Raw genomic sequence first — 23236 nt, 5'->3', positions numbered from 1 at the left:
ATCAGGACCGGATGTTGAATTTTGTCAAATGTTTTTTCTACATCTACTGAAATGACCGTGTAGTTTTCTTTTTTAGTATTATGATGAGCTACATTGAATTTTGAATGTTGAACTAGTCTTGTATGCTTAGGAAAAACCCACTTGGTTATGATATATTTTCCTTTTTATATATTATTGGATTTAATTGGCTAAAATGTTGAAAAAATTTGCATCTATATTCATGTAGGATATTGGTCTGTAGTTTTCTTGTAATATCTTTGCCTGGTTTTGGGATAGATAATGCTGGCTTTATGGAATAAGTTAGACAAACACTCCCTCTTCTTCAGTTTTCTGGAAGTCTGTGTATAATTAGCATTTCTTCCTTAAATGCTTGGTAGAATCACTGCTAAAGGCATCTGGGCCTGTTGTTTTCTTTATGAGAGAAGTAAATGAGTTGACACATGTGAAGTAATTAGAACTGTGCTTGGCTTGTAGAAGTGCTCAATAAATGCTAGCTGTTATTTTTTTAATTCATCATATTTTCAATTAAAATAATATTTAGTATAAAACTTTGAAAATATTTTTAAATTTTAAGGAAGAAAAAGTCATAGTAATCCTACTAGTCAAAGATCACTAATATTAATGTTTTAGTGCATTTTTCAGTGCTCTCTGCAGATAATTTATGTTTGTTTATATTGCTCTGTACATTCTTTATTCACTTAACATTCAATTATTAACATTTCCTAAGTCAATTCCTAAGCCATAAAATTAAAAGATGCTTGCTCCTTGGAAGAAAAGCTATGACAAACCTAGACAGCATATTAAAAAGCAGAGACATTACTTTGCCAACAAAGGTTCATCTAGTCAAAGCTATGGTTTTTCCAGTAGTCATGTATGGATGTGAGAGTTGGACCATAAAGAAAGCTGAGCACTGAAGAATTGATGCTTTTGAACTGTGGTGCTGGAGAAGACTCTTGAGAGTCCCTTGGACTACAAGGAGATCAAGCTGTCAGTCCTAAGGGAAATCAGTCCTGAATATTCATTGGAAGAACTGATGCTGGAGCTAAAGCTCCAATACTTTGGCCTCCTGATGTGAAGAACTGACTCACTGGAAAAGATCCTGATGCTGGGAAAGATTGAAGGCAGGAGGAGAAGGGGACAACAGAGGATGAGATGGTTGGATGGCATCGCCGACTCAATGGACATGAGCTTGAGTAAGCTCCAGGAGTTGGTGATGGACAGGGAAGCCTGGCATGCTGCAGTCCATGGGGTCACAAAGAGTCGGACATGACTGAGCAACTAAACTGAAAGTCAATAGATGTTCTTAATAAATATAATTTCAAAGGCTATACTATTACATGGTCATAACTCATTTAACCATAATATTGTATTTTTAGAATTGTTTTACTTTTCCTGCACCAGAGATCAAGCATTTCTTTCCTTCAGTTCCATATATATTTATATAAACACACATAGAAACCTTTAGAATATCCCCTCCAGTCCTTCCCTCTATGGTGTGCAGATAACATACACTGATAACAGTGCATGTTCATTGTGTGATTACTATGTGCCAGGCACTGCAGTAAGGACTTTATATGTTATATCTTAATTAAGAGTAGGTTCCATTATTATTATCCCTGTTTTACCAATGAGGAAATGAAAGCACCAGGATGTCTGTCTAGCAACTTGCCCAAGGTCACCCAGCGAGGGACTGACAAAGACAAGAAAGTCTGTCAGGTTTCACAGCCCACGTGATTAACCACTCAGCAGTAGTGCCTCTCAGCTTACACTTTCAGACTTTTTATATGAATTCCATCCTACACCTGATTTGCTGATCCTAAGACTTTGAGTTCTCACCCAGCTCACTTGCCCCAAATGTGTGTTCTCCACCTGGCTTTGGGGTGCTTTCCTTCCTATTTCTTTACTTATTACCCATTTCTTGCTCTTGTAGTTATTTACAGTTTCACTGCCAGCTCCTCTAGTCAGCCAGCTAGAACCCCTATAATCCCAACCAGAAATTGGGACATATTATCTGATAAAAGGATTCTCTTTCCTACTTTGTAAATTTGTTTCCACAAAAATAATGATAGAGTTTAAGTAAATCATTATATATCCAACTAAGAGACTTTATTGAAAATAATTAAAAATGGAGGCTGCCCTAGAAAATAAAAGCTATGCCAATAAAAAATGGCAGGTTGTAAGCACTGATAACAAAAAATATACAGGTTGTCTAGAATCCTAAAATGGACATAAATAAAAGTATTTTCATTTCTTAATTGTTAACCCTCACAAAAGGTATTTCTGCCTTTGTCTAGAAGGTTTATATTTTGTGTTGACAACCAGCAGTATGGTTTGTGCAACTTTTTCATGGCTATCGTATAGGAATTATGATGAAAAGATTTTATTACCAGGAAAGGCTTTGTGTGTGTTCTGCTAAATTTCTGGATCTTTCAGTGACTGTGTGTATCTGTGTTTGTTTTTGTCACCTCTTTGTTTAACCAAACAGGCTACACTCTAGGGCAGCCCAATTGAGTCCTTCCTGGTGGTGGTCTCTAGTTAATTCTCCAAACTTACTTACCAGGTGGGAAATGACGTTAGAATCCTCAAACAAGAAGCCTCTGGGTCCAGGGACTTTCCCACTTCCTTATCTGTCCTCAGGTACCCCTTGCTTATCTTGGATCTGCTAAGAGCCAGGCATCCCACTATATGCAGTTGAGATGGACAAGAACAGTCCTCACCTCCCAGGCTCAACATAAGTTTAAAGTAGCCAGCGTCCTTCTCCAAATTCTGGGTTTTGGTTTTTTTGTTTGTTTCTCTGTCGGTTACCCCTAACGATTAGGCTCATATGGGTCCCTTTAAGAGCAGCCATCAATCACAAAAGACAGTGAGTGCCGGCAGAAGTGACTGCAGTCTGTCGCCAATTTTGGAAAGAAAACGAACCTATTTCGTGAACTACACAAATTAAATGGGTCTAAAACTTCTAAAATTTTAAATTTACCCCTGCAAGCACCCGTTAGCCCTTGCCTGGGATGTTTTAGTAGCGGTCAACTCAAGAGCTCGCCTAACTTCTCACTTGCCCTACGGCTAACCTTCAGCTCTACTTAGGCTCGAATGAAAATCTAAAGAAAAACTACCACCCGGAGACCAAGAGAAAAACTGGAGGATGCGGGCATCGATCCCGCTACCTCTCGCATGCTAAGCGAGCGCTCTACCATTTGAGCTAATCCCCCACCGCTGGCCACGGCTGGTTATCTCTTCCTCTAGAGAGAGATCAGAGCTTTTACAAGAGAAGATAAATATTCTTGACCACATTCTTGACCTTTCTTCATAGTTTAAGGCCAAAGCAACAAAATTAAGACCCTCTCCTTCGAGCCGGAATCGAACCAGCGACCTAAGGATGGCTGGCGACGTTCGTCTACAGTCCTCCGCTCTACCAGCTGAGCTATCGAAGGGAGCGGAAGAACGCTCTCTCAACTTATCCTGGTAACTTTGACTCGGGTTTCTACGCTTCGTGTACTTTCGTTTCCTGGGCACAGGATCCCCCTTGCCGCTCTCCCACCTCCTCACGGCCGCCGCCACGAGCACTCGTATTGCCGACCTCGCCTGAGCTCTGAAGACAAGGTTGGGGGGCTGGCCCCGGGGATGCGGCGTGGCTGTTTTGTGACTCAGAGGTTCGGAAACACCACAGACGCTTTAGAAACGAGCAGAAAACCTTGACCCGGCAGCCGCCCCGCGAAGAGTTGACTCTGGCCCTCTGGGAACTTGGACTTCATGTCCCCGATTCCGGGATTCGCAAAAGATTTCACACCCAGGAAGCTGCCACAGACCAAAGCTGCCGCGAAAGAGCTCTCACCTGTTTTCTGGAACGTAATGGATTATCAGAGAAATCCTTGCGTGGAAAGGATGATGGGAGGCTCGACAAAAGTACATTTGTCTCCTTCGAGCCGGAGTCGAACCAGCGACCTAAGGATGTCTCTCAGTTAGCATATCAACTACAGTCCTCCGCTCTACCAACTGAGCTATCGAAGGGACAGCCGAGCTGTGGGCCCCGCCCGCTGAGATTCAATGCAGAAAAACCAGAGCGCGTTTGACTAGGAGATCACACTGAGCATGCGCAATTGAGGGAGCCGGACAAGAAGGCGGTCGTTGGCGGAGGTTTGTTTTACTTTGTTTTACGCATGCGCACAAAGACCGGACCGGCCGGCTATGGCTCGCTGGACGCCGTCTGACTCCTAACTTGGGGAGAAACTCCCAACTCGTGTGTTAGAACTGAGATACCCCCTTCCTCTTCACCCCCCGCGTGCCTGCTGCCCTTTTTCTTTACTCCCTTTTCTTAGGGTAGTTACTGTCGGGTGTGGCTTCACTATTATGTAACGTTCTTGTTCCCTGAGCCCCTCCCCATGTGAGGGGCAGTGGTGCAGGGTGGCCCCAGATTCCTACGTTGAAAACCTAATGCCCAGTTGATGGTATTAGGAGGTGGAGCTTATGGGAGGTGATTAAGTCGTGAGGGCTGAGCCCTTATGAATAGAATTAATATCCTTATAAAAGAGGCCACAAAGACATGCCTCTCTTCCAGTCATGTGAGGATACAATGAGAAAGGTTGGCACATATGATTATGTCCCTCCTTCGTTAGGGTCCCAGTGAAGATAATAAAGATATGCAAGAAGAAAAAGTCACACATGGAAAACAAAGCAGGTGTAATGAGCAAACCTCAGGTTTTAAATAATTTCTGGGATTGTGGAACGCAAATGAGTCTGAATGGATGCATGTCCCGAGATGGAGAAACATCACAGCTCAGAATATACACAATCTAGAAGCTTGCAGAAACAGAACCATTCTCCCCATGGGTCTCCCCAAGAGGTTTCAGGCACACAGGCAGCTGCTCAAAGATCGGAGGCCCACAAATCCCAGGTTGACAGTGATGCAGCAAGTCAATAAAGCAATCAGGCAAATTAGGAAAAAGGAAAGAGGTCAGGGGGGTTCTAGGAAGATGATCTTTGATGAAGGAATGGATTATTTTACAGTAAGAACTTGGAGATACGATAAAGGCATGTCACTTTAAGAAAACCAAAACTAATTAGGAATTTCTAAAAAGCAAAGCAAGTACATAGAGCTTTATAAAGAACTCACCATCTAAATATAAGGGAAACTGAAATCTGGGATGATTTTGAGAAACTAATAACCTGTGTTGTGGGCTAACTTGTATCTCCCCTTCTTATATTGAACCTCTGGCCTTCAAAATGTGGCTTTATTTGAAGATAGGCCCTTTAAAAAGAGAATTAAAATGGTGTTGTTAGGGTGGGCCCTTATCAAATATGAAGAATGTCCTTATAAGGATTTAGGAAGAGAAAGAAACACCAGACACACAGACAATCATGTGAACACGTGACAAGAAGCAAGCATCTGCAAGCCCAAGAGTGAGGCCTCTGAAGAAATCAGACCTGCTGACTTCTTGATTTTGATCTTCAAGCCACCACAACTCTGAGAAAATAAACTGTTGTTTAAGCCAGCCAGCCTGTGATATTTTGTTATGGTAGCCCCAGCAAACTGATACAGAGATAGTGAGGAAAGAGAAACATGCTTTCTTTCCTGTACCGTTTGGTATTGTTTTGTTTGACCACATCCAAATACGTGTGGGGCAGCCAGTCCCATGAACTCAGTTCGGTCCCTAAGTCATATGTGACTCTGTATCCCCCAGGGACTTCAGCACCCCAGGCTTCCCTGTCCTTCACCATCTCCCGGAGTTTGCTCAAACTCATGTCCATTGAGTCGGTGATGCCATTCAACCATCTCATCCTCTATCAGCCCCTTCCCATAGTTGTCATCTAGGACAACATTTAATGAAAATTACTTTTAAATGAAGGAACTGGTGCCCAAAGCTGTGAAATAACTTACCTTCAGTAACAAAGTTGAACAATGGCAGATAGGATCTCAGCTTTCCTGAGTCACCAGCCAGGACTCCTTCCTTGGCACTACTTGTCACCAGTTGGACACTTGAGTTAGAGTGACTGGATGCTGGACTGCTCCCTGGGAGGAAGGAGGTTGAAAGGCAGTTTCTGACGTCAGGCAAGAACAAATGATGACCAGGACATTCTGGGAGTAACAAAGTGTTCCATTTACTAAAGGGAATGCTCTTCTTATCTCTCAAACACAATGATCAAGTTTCTAAAATTTGTTAACAGTGGTGCTCCATGAAAATCATGCCAAGGTATCCTGAGATCTGAAAAGCCCTTGTTCAACTTGGAAAAATACCTTACACATATCTGCTTGAAAGTACTTTCACGTTCTTCCTTTTTAATTAAGGAAACCATTCTACAGATCACAAGGCCCTACAAAGAAAGGTTAAATAATTTCCTCAGGAAGACCCTCCAGACTCGGGGAGCAGAGTTGAATTCGGGTTTACTGAGTCCTCATCCATGGCTTCCTGTAAATATTTACTGTCTCCAAGAAGGTTGTTTGTGAGAAACCACAGAGGTGCTATTTCCAAGGTCAGAAAGGCAACTGTTCTGGACAAGTCCAGGGGAGCTACAGTTGATTCTTGTTATTCATGGTAGTTAGGGTCTATGAAGACACCACAAACACTGATTTAGTAAATACTGAACCATTGCTCCTGGGGAAATACAGGGCTAAGTTCCTGTGAGCCTCTGTTCACAACATTTTCATCATTCAGTGATCGATACACAACCTTGTTTTATTCATGCTTCTGTTAAGACACCTTATTTAATATACAACCTTGTTTTATTTATGCTTCTGTTAAGATACCTGAATATTTTTGATGCAGTAACATTGAACTCATGCCCAATAGCACTATTACTCATACCTGGAAGAAGCTTATCTAACATACACATTTTCTTTATAAGGCACACTATAACCTCTTGTGCTTAGAAACAGCAGACAGCTCTGTGCTTTTAAGAATTTTAAACAATGAGATTCAAACAGAAAGCACACACCAAAAAAAGTGATACTTGTTTACAGTAAGAGGGCTGAAACAAAAAGAATGTTATCTTGTCACTCTCTGCTGGGAACATGTACCCTGGGCAGCTGGGATATTTTGCTGTTCTGTGTGTCTCTGCAAGTGACCACGGAAGCACTGTGAGTACTGATTTGGGGGGTTATAAATGAATAATAGGGAAAGCCATGTCTCCTGCATCAGCAGGCAGGTTCTTTACCACTGAGCCACCAGGGAGCACAATGACTACTGGTTGTTATTGTTAATTTATAATTTTAATTTATGAAAGAATGAACCATCTTCCTTCAAACACACCTGTGGTCCTAAAAGCCAACACAGTCCACCTCCTTTCAAATCATTTAGTTTGGGGGATGGGATGGGTTAAGAAGAAGTAAGTGATGAAACTAAGAAAAGCAGGAGATAAGCAGGGAAGTGAATCATTTTTATTTTCTATTAAGACATATAATGTGTACCTTTCAGATTTTGGTAACTAAAGATTAAATTTCCTAGTTTGCTATATATCGAGTTAGAAAATAAATTCCTTGCTAAATACATTAAAGATACTTTGAAGGCATTTTATAGAAAATTATTAGCCATTAAAACTAAGTTAATCAATATATGGGCTTCCCTGATGGCTCAGATGGTAAAGAATCTGCCTGCAATGCAGGAGACCCAGGTTTGATCCCTGGGTTGAGAAGCTCCCCTGGAGAAGGGAATGGCAACCCACTCCAGTATTCTTGCCTGGAGATCGCCAAGGACAGAGGAGCCTGGTGGGCCACAATCCATGAGGTTGCAAAGAGTTGGAAAGGACTGGTAACTAGCACTTAATACACAGGCAGTAATTTTCATTGCTTAACGGTTTTCATTTGTTGCTTTTATAAAGCTACCTGGGTTAGCTTTAAAATATTGTGGTTTTTTGTGATTATAATTCTGAAAATGTCAGTTTCAGTTCAGTTCAGTTCAGTTCAGTCGCTCAGTCGTGTCCGACTCTTTGCGACCCCATGAATCGCAGCACGCCAGGCCTCCCCGTCCATCACCATCTCCCGGAGTTCACTCAGACTCACGTCCATCGAGTCCGTGATGCCATCCAGCCATCCTATCCTCGGTCGTCCCCTTCTCCTACTGCCCCCAATCCCTCCCAGCATCAGAGTCTTTTCCAATGAGTCAACTCTTCGCATGAGGTGGCCAAAGTTCTGGAGTTTCAGCTTTAGCATCATTCCTTCCAGGGCTGATCTCCTTCAGAATGGACTGGTTGGATCTCCTTGCAGTCCAAGGGACTCTCAAGAGTCTTCTCCAACACCACAGTTCAAAAGCATCAATTCTTCGGCGCTCAGCCTTCTTCACAGTCCAACTCTCACATCCATACATGACCACAGGAAAAACCATAGCCTTGACTAGACGGATCTTAGTCGGCAAAGTAATGTCTCTGCTTTTGAATATACTATCTAGGTTGGTCATAACTTTTCTTCCAAGGAGTAAGCATCTTTTAATTTCATGGCTGCAGTCACCATCTGTGGTGATTTTGGAGCCCCCAAAAATAAAGTCTGACACTGTTTCCACTGTTTCCCCGTCTACTTAATGTGTATACATGCCCAAATAGATCATTCTAAAGATAATTAAGAAAATATTGAAGTCTCATTCCCAGAGTGAATATTTGTACTAAAAATTTTCCCCAAAATTCTTCACCAGAAAAGAAAGTATATTGTAGATGAAACCTTGAGATTCATCAATCTGGACAGCATCTCAGGAATGAAGAAATTTGGGTACCAGAGCAGATTACTCAGAAGTAAGAAGAAAAACCCTCGTAGGTAAGATTCATCTTCCTGGACCTGGGAATAAGGATGTGCCTGGGGGCTTTCAGGCATGGGAAAAAATGATAGATTTTTCAGCTATTAGAAAGTTCAGTTGGCAGCCTAGAAATGAGCAGAATGTGTTAACAACTGTCTGGTAACTTCTTATTTGATTCTAGGAATTCAGTTTTGCTTGAGGACAGCCCTGGAATAGCATGAAAATTCCAAAGTTGTACCACACTTACCCCTTCATCTGGCACTGAGCATGTTTAGCTCTCCTTTTGGAGAAAGGCTTTTCTCAGAAATGGTCTATGTTATGAGAATTGATCAGTTAGTCAACAAGTATTTAATAGTCTCTTCATATTTTAGCACGGTGCAGAACACAGATGTAAACGCTGACCCAATGTAGTTCTGAAATCACTGCTAATGTGAACCACCTACAATTTGGAAATAACTTTGTTTTACAGAAGCTGGTTTTTCATGACTTAATCTAAATTTCTGGCCCTTTGTGGTCTTGAACTGCTCAGGAATAATATGAAGATGACTATTACTTAGGTTCTCAGGAGGGCTTCAGACCAGAAGAAGAGGAGTTTTGGAGAGGAGGACTCGTGATTGTCAAATAAAGGTCTTTCTTTGCTTTGAGGACTGTTGCCCTGGAAGTGGACATTTGCCTTCTCACTCATGAGAAGTAAGGGGTGGCAGGCTGCTGAAATTAAAAAATAATAATACTAAATTCTAAAATTGGATCAGAGGTTTGAGTGTCAAACAGAGAAATCCCATGGACAGAGGGGCTTCCTTTGTGGTTCATCTGGTAAAGAATCTGCCTGCAATGCAATCCCTGGGTTGGGAAGATCCCCTGGAGAAGGGAAAGGCTACCTCCTCCAGTATTCTGACCTGGAGAATTCCATGGACTGTATGACATCCATGGGGTCACAAAGACTCAGACATGACTGAGCGACTTTCACTTCACTTCTCTTCATGGACAGAGAAGCCTGGCAGGCTACAGTCCGTGGGGGTCACAAGAGTCAGACACGACTCTGCAACTGAACAACAACAAATGTAAGACAGCAAAAAAGTAAATGGTTGATTCATGAAACCCCCTAATCTTATAGCCTGGAGGCCAGGATTAGGTAGTGAGCACTGAAATGGGCAGTTCATTTAACCCTTCATGAACTGGGATCATTGTTGAGGATCACAGTCAGCATGTCCCTTCTTTCCTTGATGCTTCTCTGCTAAGATGCTTGTGGATTCATAATAATAGCAGGCGATTCCAGATGGCAACTCTACAAGACACTTATGTGGCCCCTCCTCAGATGGAGAGTTGGTCCTTGTGCCTGTGTAGCTAAGGGGCATTCTGTAGAACTCATTCCCTCACTCACAGATGTCCATGTGCTTACATTTGCCATGCAGCACTGTAACTAAAACTAGCCCTATGTAGGAAACCGTGGCCGGAACACCTCCAGGAATTTAATTCCATATCTGATTGGGATTCTAATTCATGACCTATTTCATCAAAACCACTCTTGTACTGGTTCTGTGGGAAAGCTGGGGGTGGAAGTAGAAAGTTTTCTGTGAGAAAGAAAAGTGAGGTCTAGGGGAGAAAGAGAAGGTGAATTTTGTGACTTGTAGGTTACTATTCAACAGCAGGACTGCTGTTTTGCTTAGAGACCTCAGGAAGGAAAAGTAGTGGCTCCAGGTACTTAGAAGTGGGGCTGTTCATCTCATTGTTCCCTTCAAATGGCAAGTTACTCATGTGTTGAGGACAGTTCTGAGCACCTGCTGGTCACTGGGCTATTAGTATTGGGTATTTTCATGGGTCTTGTTGGGTGAGAGTTTATATACAGAAGTCTCATCACATTTGTCTCTGTGTATCAACATATACAAACTCATATAAAACCATCTTAAATCTGTTAAATACTTGACTTTTTGGAGTTCTTTCAACTATTTTACTTGGTCTTGCAACAATTTGGAAGGTATACAGAGAAGATAAGAAAACAGAGTCATAGAGAGATTAGCCATCTCATTCTTATCTCACTTGGTCACAGGGCTAGTTTGTGAGTGCTTAGTTAGAACCAGGTTCTTAAATTTCAAACCGGGGCCCTTTGTACTTAATTATGCTGATTAAAAAAAAAAATTCCAGTAACACACGAGTTAGAGTTTTAATTATGTCAGAACTGTCAGAGCTATAACACTAATTCTCACTTACAATGTATATTTAACTTTAATTAACTGTAATTTGGGGTGGGGGTAGAATAAGAAACAAAGAAAAGAGGAAATGGCATTTCATGCAGTATTATGTAAAAACATAAGATCTTGAAAAATCCAACCTTACATTAAGAACTAGGGGAGATCTGGAAAAAATACACACTTGCTGCTCACTGTTTTAGAAAGAGCGTATGGCTTCTACCACCTGATGAATGTAAGAATCAAGTAAATGCAGAGATGACCTCTGAGCATAGATGTTCAACATGGGTGGTATTTCTGATCACTGTCACGGCTGAAAATAGGATAAGTGATATGCCTTTAAATTTAAATTACAGAATTTAGAATTCTGTCCTTTACCCATGTGTTTCTTTTTCTTAGTGTGGCTAATCTAAGCCTGTTGGACAAAAAATATTTTAACTTAAATTTGTCAGACACATTGTTTGGGGCTGTTTTGTGCCCAGAATGATTTTTTGGGGATCATTTACAACATTTCACAGGGGTGAAGTTCTGTTTTTGTTTTTATGCCCATCTAAAAGTACACAGAAAACTTCTTTCTTCCTGGTTTGTTCGTTTTCAGTAAGTGATAATTTGTAATCTTTCAAAACTATACTTTAATATGATTTGTCTTTACCTAATAATTTCTTCCTGCCTCTTGAAATATTTCTGTGGCCATATTGTATATGACAGGAAAAATCTCTACACACACACAAGAAATTCCTCCTAAATTCTCATGTATGTTTTGCTGATGATATTTAAAGGCAGATGTTAATACTGCATTTAGTTAAATAGATGAAAAGTGGCTTTGGTTTCAGAATACAACTTTAGTCTATGAGAACTGAGGTCTGGCTGGTATAAAGGGAAGGCTCAAAAAGCCTGTCCAATGCCACTGTCTTACCTCAGGCAAGGAGCATAAAACAACTCTTCAGGCCTTTATTCGTCAAAATGGAATGTGTGTTTCCATTAGGAATTCTACTCAAAGAGTGACTCTGCATACTGAGAAAATTATGTAGCAGTCATCTTTCCTTAACCTAAAGATAAAATACAAATGTGGAAAAGTTCACAGCATTTCATGTCCCCTCTCCTCCCCCAGCAAGAACACTTGGAGACATGGCTGAACCAAGAGGAGGTACTGTGGACCCTCAATGGGCTCAATATTAAGAGTCTGTACAATAACTTCGAGGTTCTTCTCTGATTAGCTGTGTTTTCTCATTTGCATTTGTGGGCTGGAGAACAACTGGAAAGTCCGTATCTGAAAATAAACAAAGAAAACCAATAAGCACCCTCTTAGCATGTTATGTTTCCTTTAACGGGGGCAAGTGGTAGATATATTTGTTGAAGTGATGATTGGCAAGCCAATTCAATTGCTAAAATATTGAGGATCCTACCTTTTAAAGGCCTTCAAAAGGGAGGATTTATAGTCTTTATTCTTCATTTAAGTTCTTTCAGTTATAACATTTTAAAACCAAAGCACTAAACGCAACTTTCACCTCAAGGCAATTTTCTAAAACCAATAAACTTAAGCTTTAGTTGCCATTTTGTGAGTATGAGGACACCCATGTCATATAGACTACGTGTTAAGTCTGCATGAAAAGTACCTCCTAGAGTTGTGCAGTGGACAATTGCAAATATGGCCCTGGTTGGGAGAGAGGTCAAAACCCAGAGCTTGCTTAGATGAGCTGTCCAATAGAAGTTGTCCACAAAAGTAAAAGTGAAGTGTAACTTGCTCAGTTGTGTCTGACTCTGCAACCCCATGGACTGTAGCTCACCAGGCTCCTCTGTCCATGGGAGGCGAGAATACAGGAGTGGGTTGCCATTTCCTCCTCCAGGGGATCTTTCCAACCCAGGGATCAAATCTAGGTCTCTTGCATTGGCAAGTGGATTCTTTACTTTCTGGGCCAACAGAGAAGCCACAAGTCCACAAAAAGCTAGTACCCTGGATGATTATGTGGTGTCTAAATCACCATACTCCTAAATCTGCAAGGAAACGTGCTGGTCTTGACTTTTTGTGAAGCAGGGAAGAGCCTTTTAAAAAATGTTTATTGGCAAGTCAATGAGCACACAATTTGGCAGGCCAAATTTATAATACCTATGTGTTCCAAGAAACCTCAAGCTGAAAATTTAGTTTAAAATGGTCCAGTGCAAAAGCACTGAGCAGAAGTGGATGACCCCAACCTTCAACCCAAGCCTTAAAGAATCCCCCACAAATTGCGAGAAATAAACTCATAGTTAAAACAGGTAGGAGAGATAAGGAGAAAGAGAAGGAGAGAGACTGAGAGAAGGGGGTGAGAGTGAGTGGAAGTTAGAAATAGAAACAGTGAACACTGGGTAAGAGCCAGTAGAAACAACAAAATGCTAAATCAGACCCCAAAAGGCTTCAAACCCTGCAGTGACACTTCAAACTCATACAGTGTTGTATGTCAAGTAAACATCTCAATAAGACTGAGATTTAAAAAGGAAAATGACCAAACATGATTTAAGATAAGAGTTACCTCTGAAGAGGGAACAGCAAGCAAAGAACTTACAGGTAATGGCAATAATCAGGTCGTAATATTTGCTTGTATATGCTGGATAAGTAGAAACAATAACAGATAAAATAAGTGAATCACCCCCCAAATCTCTACCAGTAACTAACAGAGTTGGGGCTTGAAATGGGACTGTGTAATTCAAAGCCCTTTCCTGTCTTAGCCACTAACAGTGTACTGTTCTCGAGGTAGCTGGCATAAAGGCTGATGATCAACTTTCCTATTTCCCCACACTTGTGAATATTGATGCTTTGTGGTATCCTTTGCTCCTTGCCTCATGGGTGAATTTGCAGGAAACAAAGAACCTTCTCCTTTTCTGAAGAAAGGGTGTTTAGCTTCTTTCTGTAATCAACTCTTGGTATACCCCTCTCCCCTACTACAGATATTTTTTAATTGAAGTGAGATTCACATAACATAAAATGAACCATTTTAATGTGAACAAGTTAGTACATTCATAATATATTAAATATATAATTCACTGCTACTATCTAGTTGCAAAACAGTTCCCCCAAAGGAAACCCAGTATATATTAGGCAGTCGTTACCTGTTCCTCCTCTCTTCCTTTCCCCCAACCGCCCAACCCAGGCCCTGGCAACCACCAATATGCTTTCTGCATCTATGAATTTACCTATCTGGATATTTCATGTAGACGGGGTTATACTGTATTTGTCCTTTTGCATCTGGCTTCTTTCACTTAGCATAATGTTTCCAGGTTCATTCATCCTATAGTATTTTTCAGTACTTCATTCCTTTTTAAGGTTGAATAATATTTCACCTCCAGGTTCGATCCCTGGGTTGGGAAGATCCCCTGGAAAAGGGAATGGCTACCCACTCCAGTATTCTTGCCTGGAGCATTCCCTGGACAGAGAAGCCTGGTGGGCTACAGTTCATGGGGTCACAAAGAGTCGGACATGACTGAGTGACTGATACCACCTTTTTGCTTTTCTTCCCCAGAATCTTCTGGGTTTTCTCTCGACTCCTTCTCCTCTCTTCCTAGTTAAATCCTACGTCTCTTGCTCTTGTCTAGCAAACTTTTCAGGATTCCAGCTGTTTTCTGCTTATCACATTTTACTCTGATGGTATGAGCCCTTGTCTGGATGTAGCCCAGTTTGGGGTTATTTGCAAATATGATCTCTGCATAACTTCTACTTCATTCTATTTCTTGGTAAAAACTATGCAATAGAACAGCCTAATAAGACCATCCCCGCCTTGCCCAGCATCTAGAGCTCCATTTACCCTCTTGTCCACAGCATACAGAGATATTGTGTGCCAAACGCTGTGCCACTATCAAGATTCCTCCCTTCTGGGACTTCCTTGGTGGTCCAGTAGCTAAGAATCCACCTTCCATTGCAGGGGATGCGGGAAACTAAGATTCCATATGCCTGGGGGCAACTAAGCCTGTGTGCTGCAACTGCAAGACCCACAGCCAAATAAATAAATAGATTTTTTTAAATAAAATACTTAAAGAAAAAAAAAGGATTCCTCTCTTCTAGGATTCTCCATCCCCATAATCTCCTACCCCTTAACTTCTCCTCCTTAAAGTTTTCAGCTTTAAGTGTCACTCCCTCTGGGAAGCGGTCCTCACCTGCATCTGGGTCAGGCCCCCTAGTGTTCATTGTCACAGCCCCGTGCTTCTCCTCTGGCACACTTACTGTACCTCTAAGTTAACTAGCTTGTTGTGTGATTATTTCTTTACTATTTGTCTTCCCATCTCCTCTGCTAGACTGTCAGGTCTAAGACAGCAGGGACAGCATCTTTCTTTGCTCTAGCCCCTAGCAAAAAGTGCTCAATAAATGTTTGTGGTTGAAAGACTATCTTGATAAACCTGTCCGGTAAGTTTGCTCACTGAACCTTAGCAGGCAAACTTTGAAGAAGCCTTGGGTCCACTTTGAACTGCTTCTAGGGCAGTATTCTGAGCTGACTCACTCGTCCTGCTCCCCAGGCCCGGGACCTCGGTGATGCTTACTTGATATTTTCATATAGAAAGTGAAACTGTCAGCTGCTCACTCGTGTCCTACTCTTTGCAACCCTGTGGACAATAGTCAGCCAGGCTCCTCTGTTCATGGGATTCTCCAGGCAAGAACTGGAATGGGTAGCTATTCCCTCTCCAGGGGATCTTCCTGACCCAGGGATCGAACCTGGGTCTTCCTCATTGCAGGCAGGATCTTTATCAGCAAAGGGCTTAGGACTAGTCACCACAGTTATTTTCCATAAATTATTTTTAGAAATCAGATCCTTTGGATTGGGAGATGGTTAGGAAGGGGATTGAGTGGGACTGGCGAAAAGAAGAAGGATGAATTTAATCTCTTCCTTGGTGCCCTTTCACTGGGCAGTAAAGTGCGATGAATGCTGAATAGTAAATGTAATAAATGTCTCAATATCTTGGCTGAGGGTGAGTCTAATTACAAGCCATATGGCCTCTTCAGCTCAGTGGCTGTGAATTTGTTTGGGCTTCATCCAGGTGACTGGCAGGAGCAGCTAAGCAGTCAACAGATTTTTCTCTGCACTGACTGTCACGTTTTTAGATCCAAGGTCAGCACACTATAACATCTTCTCCCTTAAATATCATATTCCCTTGCCTTCAAAAAAAAAAAAAAGGGAAATTATGACTCCACAGGGAAATTTTAGGGTTTTAATTGGTCATTTGCGGACCAGTGCTTGGAAAAAAAAACAAAACTGAATTTATCTTTTGTATTTTTGGTTCTCTTTGCCAGGGTATTCAGTGAAGCTAGGTTTCCATTTATGCTCTTGTTTCTATGCCACCTTCCTCTTTTCTTTTCTTCCTTCCTTCCTTCCTTTCTGTCTCTGTCTGTCTGTCTCTCTCTCTCATACACACACACACGCTAACACACACAGGCCTAGGGAAAAGTGTTCTGTCTCAGGATGGTCTCTGTAGCCCTCTTGGCTGGTAGAATTTTGACTTCATTGTATCCTTCATCTAACAGAGGAGTATAGTCTAGATGAGCTTGTTTTACATATAGTGCTCAAAATTTCACAAAGTAGAACTTCTAATTTGTGATAGCCATTACCTTTATCTTTCAAGCTTTAAATTTTCCAAGATAAAAGGGAGGGATGGGCAACCCACCAAGATACTGTCTCTCTTCTCTTTGCTCCTAGTTGATTAATAAGAATAATAGAATTCCCCTGTGTTCCTAGAAACCCACCGGGATTTTACTTTTATTTTGAGAAAGAGATGGGAATCAGTCTACAAGTTCTAAAGTTTGCAGAGACTATTGAAGATGCCACTATTTTGAACTTCCTTCCTTTATTTCTTAAGGGTAAAAGTTGGGTTACACCCTTTCACATGGATGAAACAGACACAATAACCCAAGTAAATCTCTCCTCTTTACTAGCAAATGCCACCCTGTACCACTACTCTTGACCAGAAACTATGGGATATGTTTTTGTGGTTTGTAGCCATTCTGTGTATAATTACTGCTAGCCATACTGGCATAGAAGTGGCCTTAGAGATAACTTCTGTAACTTAACATCCCAATTTAATTGTTTAAGAGACTTGAAGATCCACACCAGACATGGTGTCACTCTTTATGAATGTGTCCATTGTGTCTGATCCTGGAAGGATTAGGTGATGGAGGGGCAACAGTGTTTCAAATGTGTATTCAAACTTGGTCTGTAGAAAAATTCTTCCAAATTTTACATCTTATATATGAAATAAGTTGGATAGGAGTTTTCTTAAATTTGACAGCATCCCTAAAAAGTTAGGCAACATTATCAATAATGAGATGTAAAATTGAAATTTTTCTAATCTACCAATAATAAAAAACAAATTTTGAACAGACATGCTAGAGTGTTCTTGCCTGGAGAATCCCAGGGATGGGGGAGCCTGGTGGGCTGTCGTCTATGGGGTCGCACAGAGTCGGACACGACTGAAGCGACTTAGCAGCAGCAGCAGCAGCTAGAGGAAAGACAATTATTTTTCTATTGCCCCTACAGTAAATGATGTTAATGAAATTGCTATTAAATAAAGAGGCAATGAAAGAAGATATACCCAGAAATTATGGCAGGGAGTATTATAAAGGTGTGCCAGGCAGTTAATTAAACTATTGCTATTTTTCAAAATCTGTGACATTTAAGATGTTTATGAGTTTTTAAGCCTTGCAATTTTTTTGTAATTTCTTTTTTTCATGATAGATATTCGCTTTTAGATCTAATTTTGTATTTGTAATTCTATGGTTTTTTTTTTTTTTTTCTCCAAAAGGACTGTACAGATTGTGTTAAGTTTCCGGCCCTCAGAAACCTAGAATAATTGTGCATTAAAATACTTCAGAATAGAATAGAGCTTTTCCTTTTGGTTAAGGCTTATAGTAACACAGTCAAAGGGTTCATGATTCACTTAGTCTGTAATCTGACCTTTGCAATGGACCTGGTAGCTCTGGAGTGTCAGAACTGAGGACAGGCACATAAATTCATCACCAACAACTCTGTAGGAAGGAAACCTGGGTGGCATTTGGCACTGAGTATGTGTTTCTGTTCCAGAAAGGAAATCTACAGAGAAGGTCTGCTGAAATGACTGGGTGGAGCTTTTGTCTAATTTAAAAAGGAAAGACTCTGTGGCTCTTCAGAGAAGAGTGAAACACTGGATTTGTGATATCTAGATTTAATTCACCCAGTTTTGGTTTCCACGCTATAAAGGAAAAGATAAGGATGACATACTGGCTGACAATGACAGTGCTCTCCTGTGTCACTGCTCCCTTCTGTTCTCTGCCAGTGATGGACTGGGTTGATGGATATTATAGCAGATCCCAGTGACCCCTGACATGACCTAATGTCAGTTTTCAGAACTTTTCAGTCGCTCAGTTGTGTCCAAATCTTTGCAACCCCATGGACTGTAGCACGCCAGGCCTCCCTGTCCATCACCAACTCCCGGAGCTTACTCCAACTCAGGTCCATTGAGTCGGTGATGCCATCCAACCAACTCATCCTCTGTCATCTCCTTCTCCTGTCTTCAGTCTTTCACAGCATCAGGGTGTTTTCCAATGAGTCAGTTCTTTGCATCAGGTGGCCAAAGTATTGGAGTTTCAGCTTCAACATCAGTCCTTCCAATGAATATTCAGGACTAATTTCTTTTAGGATGGACTGGTTGGATCTCCTTGCAGTCCAAGGGACCCTCAAGAGTCTTCTCCAGCACCACAGTTCAAAAGCATCAATTCTTCAGTGCTCAGCTTTCTTTATGGTCCAACTGTCACATCCACACATGACTACTAGAAAAACCAAAGCTTTGACTATATGGACCTTTGTTGGCAAAATAATGTCCCTGCTTTTTAATATGCTGTCTAGATTGGTCATAGCTTTTCTTCCAAGGAGCAAGCATCTTTTAATTTCATGGCTGAAGTCACCATCTGCAGTGATTTTGGAGCCCCAAAAATAAAGTCTCTCACTGTTTCCATTGATTCCCCATCTGTTTGCCATAAAGTGATGGGACCAGATGCCATGATCTTCGTTTTCTGAATGTTGAGTTTTAAGTCAACTTTGTCACTCTGCTCTTTCACTTTCATCAAGGAGCTATTTAGTTCCTCCTTGCTTGCCATTAGGGTGGTGTCATCTGCATATCTGAGGTTATTGATATTTCTCCCAGCAATCTTGATTCTAGCTTGTGCTTCATCCAGCCCAGCATTTCTCATGATCTACTCTGCATATAAGTTAGATAAGCAACGTGACAATATACAGCCTTGATGTACTCCTTTCCTGATTTGGAACCAGTCTGTTGTTCCATGTCCATTTCTAACTGTTGCTTCTAGACCTGCATACAGGTTTCTCAGGAGGCAGGTCAGGTGGTCTGGAATTCCCATCTCTTTCAGAATTTTCCACAGTTTGTTGTGATTCACACAGTCAAAGGCTTTGGCATAGTCAATATAACAGAAGTAGATGTTTTTCTGGAATTGTCTTGCTTTTTTGATGATCTAACAGATATTGGCAATTTGATCTCTAGTTCCTCTGCCTTTTCTAAATCCAGCTTGAATATCTGAAAGATCACGGTTCATGTATTGCTGAAGCCTGGCTTGGAGAATTTTGAGCATTACTTTACTAGTGTGTGAGATGAGTACCATTGTGCAGTAGTTTGAGCATTCTTTGGCATTGCCTCTCTTTGGGATTGGAATGAAAACTGACCTTTTCCAGTCCTGTGGCCACTGCTGAGTTTTCCAAATTTGCTGGCATATTCAGTACAGCACTTTCACAGCATCATCTTTTAAGATCTGCAATAGCTCAACTGGAATTCCATCACCTCTACTAGCTTTGTTCGTAGTGATGCTTCCTAAGGCCCACTTGACTTCACACTCAAGGATGTCTGACTTTAGATGAGTGATCACACCATTGTGGTTATCTGGGTCATGAAGATCTCTTTTGTATAGTTCTACTGTGTATTTTTGCCACCCCTTCTCAGTATCTTCTGCTTCTGTTAGGTCCATACCATTTCTGTCCTTTATTGTGCCCATCTTTGCATGAAATGTTCCTTTGGTATCTCTAATTTTCTTGAAGAAGTCTCTAGTCTTTCTCATTCTATTGTTTTCCTCTATTTCTTTGCACTGATCACTGAAGAAGGCTTTCTTATCTCTCCTTGCTATTTCTTGGAACTCTGTGTTCAGATAGGTATATCTTTCCTTTTCTCCTTTGCCTTTAGCTTCTCTTCTTTTCTCAGCTATTTGTAAGGCCTCCTCAGACAACCATTTTGCCTTTTTGCATTTCTTTTTCTTGGGGATGGTCTTGATCACTGCCTCCTGTACAATGTCATGAACCTCTGTCCACAGTTCTTCAGGCATTCTGTCTGTCAGATCTAGGCCCTTAAATCTATTTCTCACTTCCACATTATAATTGTAATGGATTTGATTTAGGTCATACCTGAATGGTCCAGTGGTTTTCCCTACTTTCTTCAATTTAAGTCTGAATTTGGCAATAAGGAGTTCATGATCTGAGCCACAGTCAGCTCCCAGTCTTATTTTTGCTGGCTGTATAGAACTTCTCCATCTTTGGCTACAAAGAATATAATTAATCTGATTTCAGTATTGACCATCTGGTAATGTCCATGTGTAGAGTCTTCTCTTGTTCTTGTTGGAAGAGGGTGTTTGCTATGCCCAATGTATTCTCTTGTTAAAACTCTGTTAGCCTTTGCCCTGCTTTGTTTTGTACTCCAAGGCCAAATTTGCCTGTTACTCCAGGTATCTCTTAACTTCCTACTTTTGCATTCCAGTCCCCCGTGGTGAAAAGGACATCTCTTTTGGGTGCTAGTTCTAGAAGGTCTTGTAGGTCTTCTAGAACCATTCAACTTCAGCTTCTTCAGCCTTATTGGTCAGGCATAGACTTGGATTACTGTGATATTTAATGGTTTGCCTTGGAAATGAACAGAGATCATTCTGTCATTTTTGATACAGCATCCAAGTACTGCATTTCGGACTCTTTTGTTGACTATTAGGGCTACTCCATTTCTTCTAAGGGGTTCTTGCCAAAAGTAGTAGATATAATGGTCATCTGAGTTAAATTCACCCATTCCAGTTCATTTTAGTTCGCTGATTCCTAAAATATCGATGTTCACTCTTGCCTTCACCTGTTTGACCACTTTCAATTTGCCTTGATTCATGGACCTAACATTCCAGGTTCCTATGCAACATTGTTCTTTACAGCATCAGAATTTACTTCCATCACTGGTCACATCCACAACTGGGTGGTTTTGGTTTGGCTCTGTCTCTTCTTTCTTTCTGGAGTTATTTCTCCACTGATCTCCAGTATCATATTGGGCACCAACTGACCTGGGGACTTCATCATTCAGTGTCCTATCTTTTTGCCTTTTCATACTGTTCATGGGGTTCTCAAGGCAAGAATATGGAAGTGGTTTGCCATTTTCTTCTCCAGTGTACCACGTTTTGTCAGAACTCTCCATGGTGACCCATCCATCTTGGGTGGCCCTACATGGCATGGCTTATAGTTTCTTTGAGTTAGGCACGGCTGCGGTCCATTGTGTGGATCACAATAAACTGTGGAAAATTTTGAGAGAGATAGGAATACCAGACCACCTGACTCTTGAGAAACCTATATGCAAGTCAGGAAGCAATAGTTAGAACTGCACATGGAACAACAGACTGGTTCCAAATAGGAAAAGGAGTACGTCAAGGCTGTATATTGTCACCCTGCTTATTTAATTTATATGCAGAGTACATCATGAGAAATGCTGGGCTGGAAGAAGCACAAGCTGGAATCAAGATTGCTGGGAGAAATATCAATAACCTCAGATATGCAGATGACACCACCCTTATGGCAGAAAGTGAAGAGGAACTAAAAAGCCTCTTGATGAAAGTGAAAGGGGAGAGTGAAAAAGTTGGCTTAAAGCTCAACATTCAGAAAATGAAGATTATGGCATTCGGTCCCATCACTTCATGGCAAATAGCTGGGGAAACAGTGGAAACAGTGTCAGACTTTATTTTTTTGGGCTCCAAAGTCATTGCAGATGGTGACTGCAGCCATGAAATTAAAAGATGCTTACTCCTTGGAAGGAAAGCTATGATCAACCTAGATAGCATATTCAAAAGCAGAGACATTACTTTGCCGACTAAGGTCCGTCTAGTCAAGGCTATGGTTTTTCCTATGGTCATGTATGGATGTGAGAGTTGGACTGTGAAGAAGGCTGAGCGCCGAAGAATTGATGCTTTTGAACTGTGGTGTTGGAGAAGACTTTTGAGAGTCCCTTGGACTGCAAGGAGATCCAACCAGTCCATTCTAAAGGAGATCAGCCCTGGAAGGAATGATGCTAAAGCTGAAACTCCAGAACTTTGGCCATCTCATGCGAAGAGTTGACTCATTGGAAAAGACCCTGATCCTGGGAGGGATTGGGGGCAGGAGGAGAAGGGGACAACAGAGGATGAGATGGCTGGATGGCATCACTGACTTGATGGAAGTGAATCTGAGTGAACTCCGGGAGTTGGTGATGGACAGGGAGGCCTGGTGTGCTGCGATTCATGGGGTCGCAAAGAGTCGGACATGACTGAGCGACTGAACTGAACTGTGGTCCATTTGATCAGTTTGGTTAGTTTTCTATGATTATGGTTTTCATTCTGTTGGCCCTCTGATGGATAAGAGGCTTATGGAAACTTCTTCACAGAGACTGACTGTGGGGTAAACTGGGTCTTGTTCTGATGGGTGGGGTCATGCTCAGTAATTCTTTAATCCAATTTTGTGTTGATGGGCAGGGCTGAATGTCAGTTTGAAAGTGAAAGTGAAGTCACTCAGTTGTGTCCGACTCTTTGTGACCCCTTGGACTGTAGTCCACCAGGCTCCTCTGTCCATGGGATTTTCCAGGGAAGGATACTGGAGTGGGTTGTCATCTCCCTCCAAAGAGCAGTTGCGAAAAATGCACTGGTCTCATCATTTTTACTCATGGAGGATCTTAGTTCCCTAACCAGGGATCAAACCTGTGTCCCATGCACTGGGGGCATGAAGTCTTAACCACTGGACCAGCAAGGAAGTGCACTGGGCTCATCATTCTTAAGCAAGTTATGTCAAAGTCCATGGTTCATTCCTGAAGAAGAGTTTATACATATATATTTCTGTTTAACCTGTTCACGAGTAATATAACTTGCTTACTCTTTTTTGGTATGTATGCCCCATTATATATGTGTCCTTTGTATCCCAAATTAAGCAAAAGAAAGTTGTAATTGTATTTCACCATGGGCCTACAATTTGGCTGCAGGGGCAGTAATAAAAAATGGTAGGAGCAAACCCCATCTGCCACACTGGCCACCTGCTGGTCCCCATAGGAAGGAGTCACAGCTGGCATAGACAT

General features: G+C 41.5%; 1 protein-coding gene and 3 non-coding genes across 4 annotated transcripts in view; all 4 read right to left on the bottom strand.

Annotated features, from left to right (window-relative positions):
- Nucleotides 1–3136: 3136 nt before the first annotated feature.
- On the bottom strand, nucleotides 3137–3209 carry TRNAA-AGC (transfer RNA alanine (anticodon AGC)). Its single transcript has one exon. It is a non-coding gene; the product is annotated as a tRNA-Ala (tRNA).
- Nucleotides 3210–3342: 133 nt separating this feature from the next.
- Nucleotides 3343–3431, bottom strand: TRNAY-GUA (transfer RNA tyrosine (anticodon GUA)). Its single transcript is given in 2 exon segments — nucleotides 3343–3378; nucleotides 3395–3431. It is a non-coding gene; the product is annotated as a tRNA-Tyr (tRNA).
- A 483-nt stretch (nucleotides 3432–3914) lies between these two features.
- On the bottom strand, nucleotides 3915–4008 carry TRNAY-GUA (transfer RNA tyrosine (anticodon GUA)). The gene is made up of 2 exons: nucleotides 3972–4008; nucleotides 3915–3950 (listed from the first exon to the last, which is right to left on the bottom strand). It is a non-coding gene; the product is annotated as a tRNA-Tyr (tRNA).
- An 8070-nt stretch (nucleotides 4009–12078) lies between these two features.
- DNAJC5B (DnaJ heat shock protein family (Hsp40) member C5 beta) overlaps nucleotides 12079–23236 on the bottom strand; it is a 59537-nt gene continuing 48379 nt past the window's right edge. Inside the window, exon 4 of the mRNA XM_068984027.1 lies at nucleotides 12079–12173. Coding sequence (XP_068840128.1) covers nucleotides 12079–12173 — 95 coding nt within the window. The remainder of the gene's footprint in view (nucleotides 12174–23236) is intronic.

Source organism: Capricornis sumatraensis, chromosome 11, assembly GCF_032405125.1.
Source record: "Capricornis sumatraensis isolate serow.1 chromosome 11, serow.2, whole genome shotgun sequence".
In the NCBI taxonomy this organism is placed as follows: Eukaryota; Metazoa; Chordata; class Mammalia; order Artiodactyla; family Bovidae; genus Capricornis; species Capricornis sumatraensis.
This window is presented reverse-complemented; position numbering and strand designations above follow the sequence as displayed.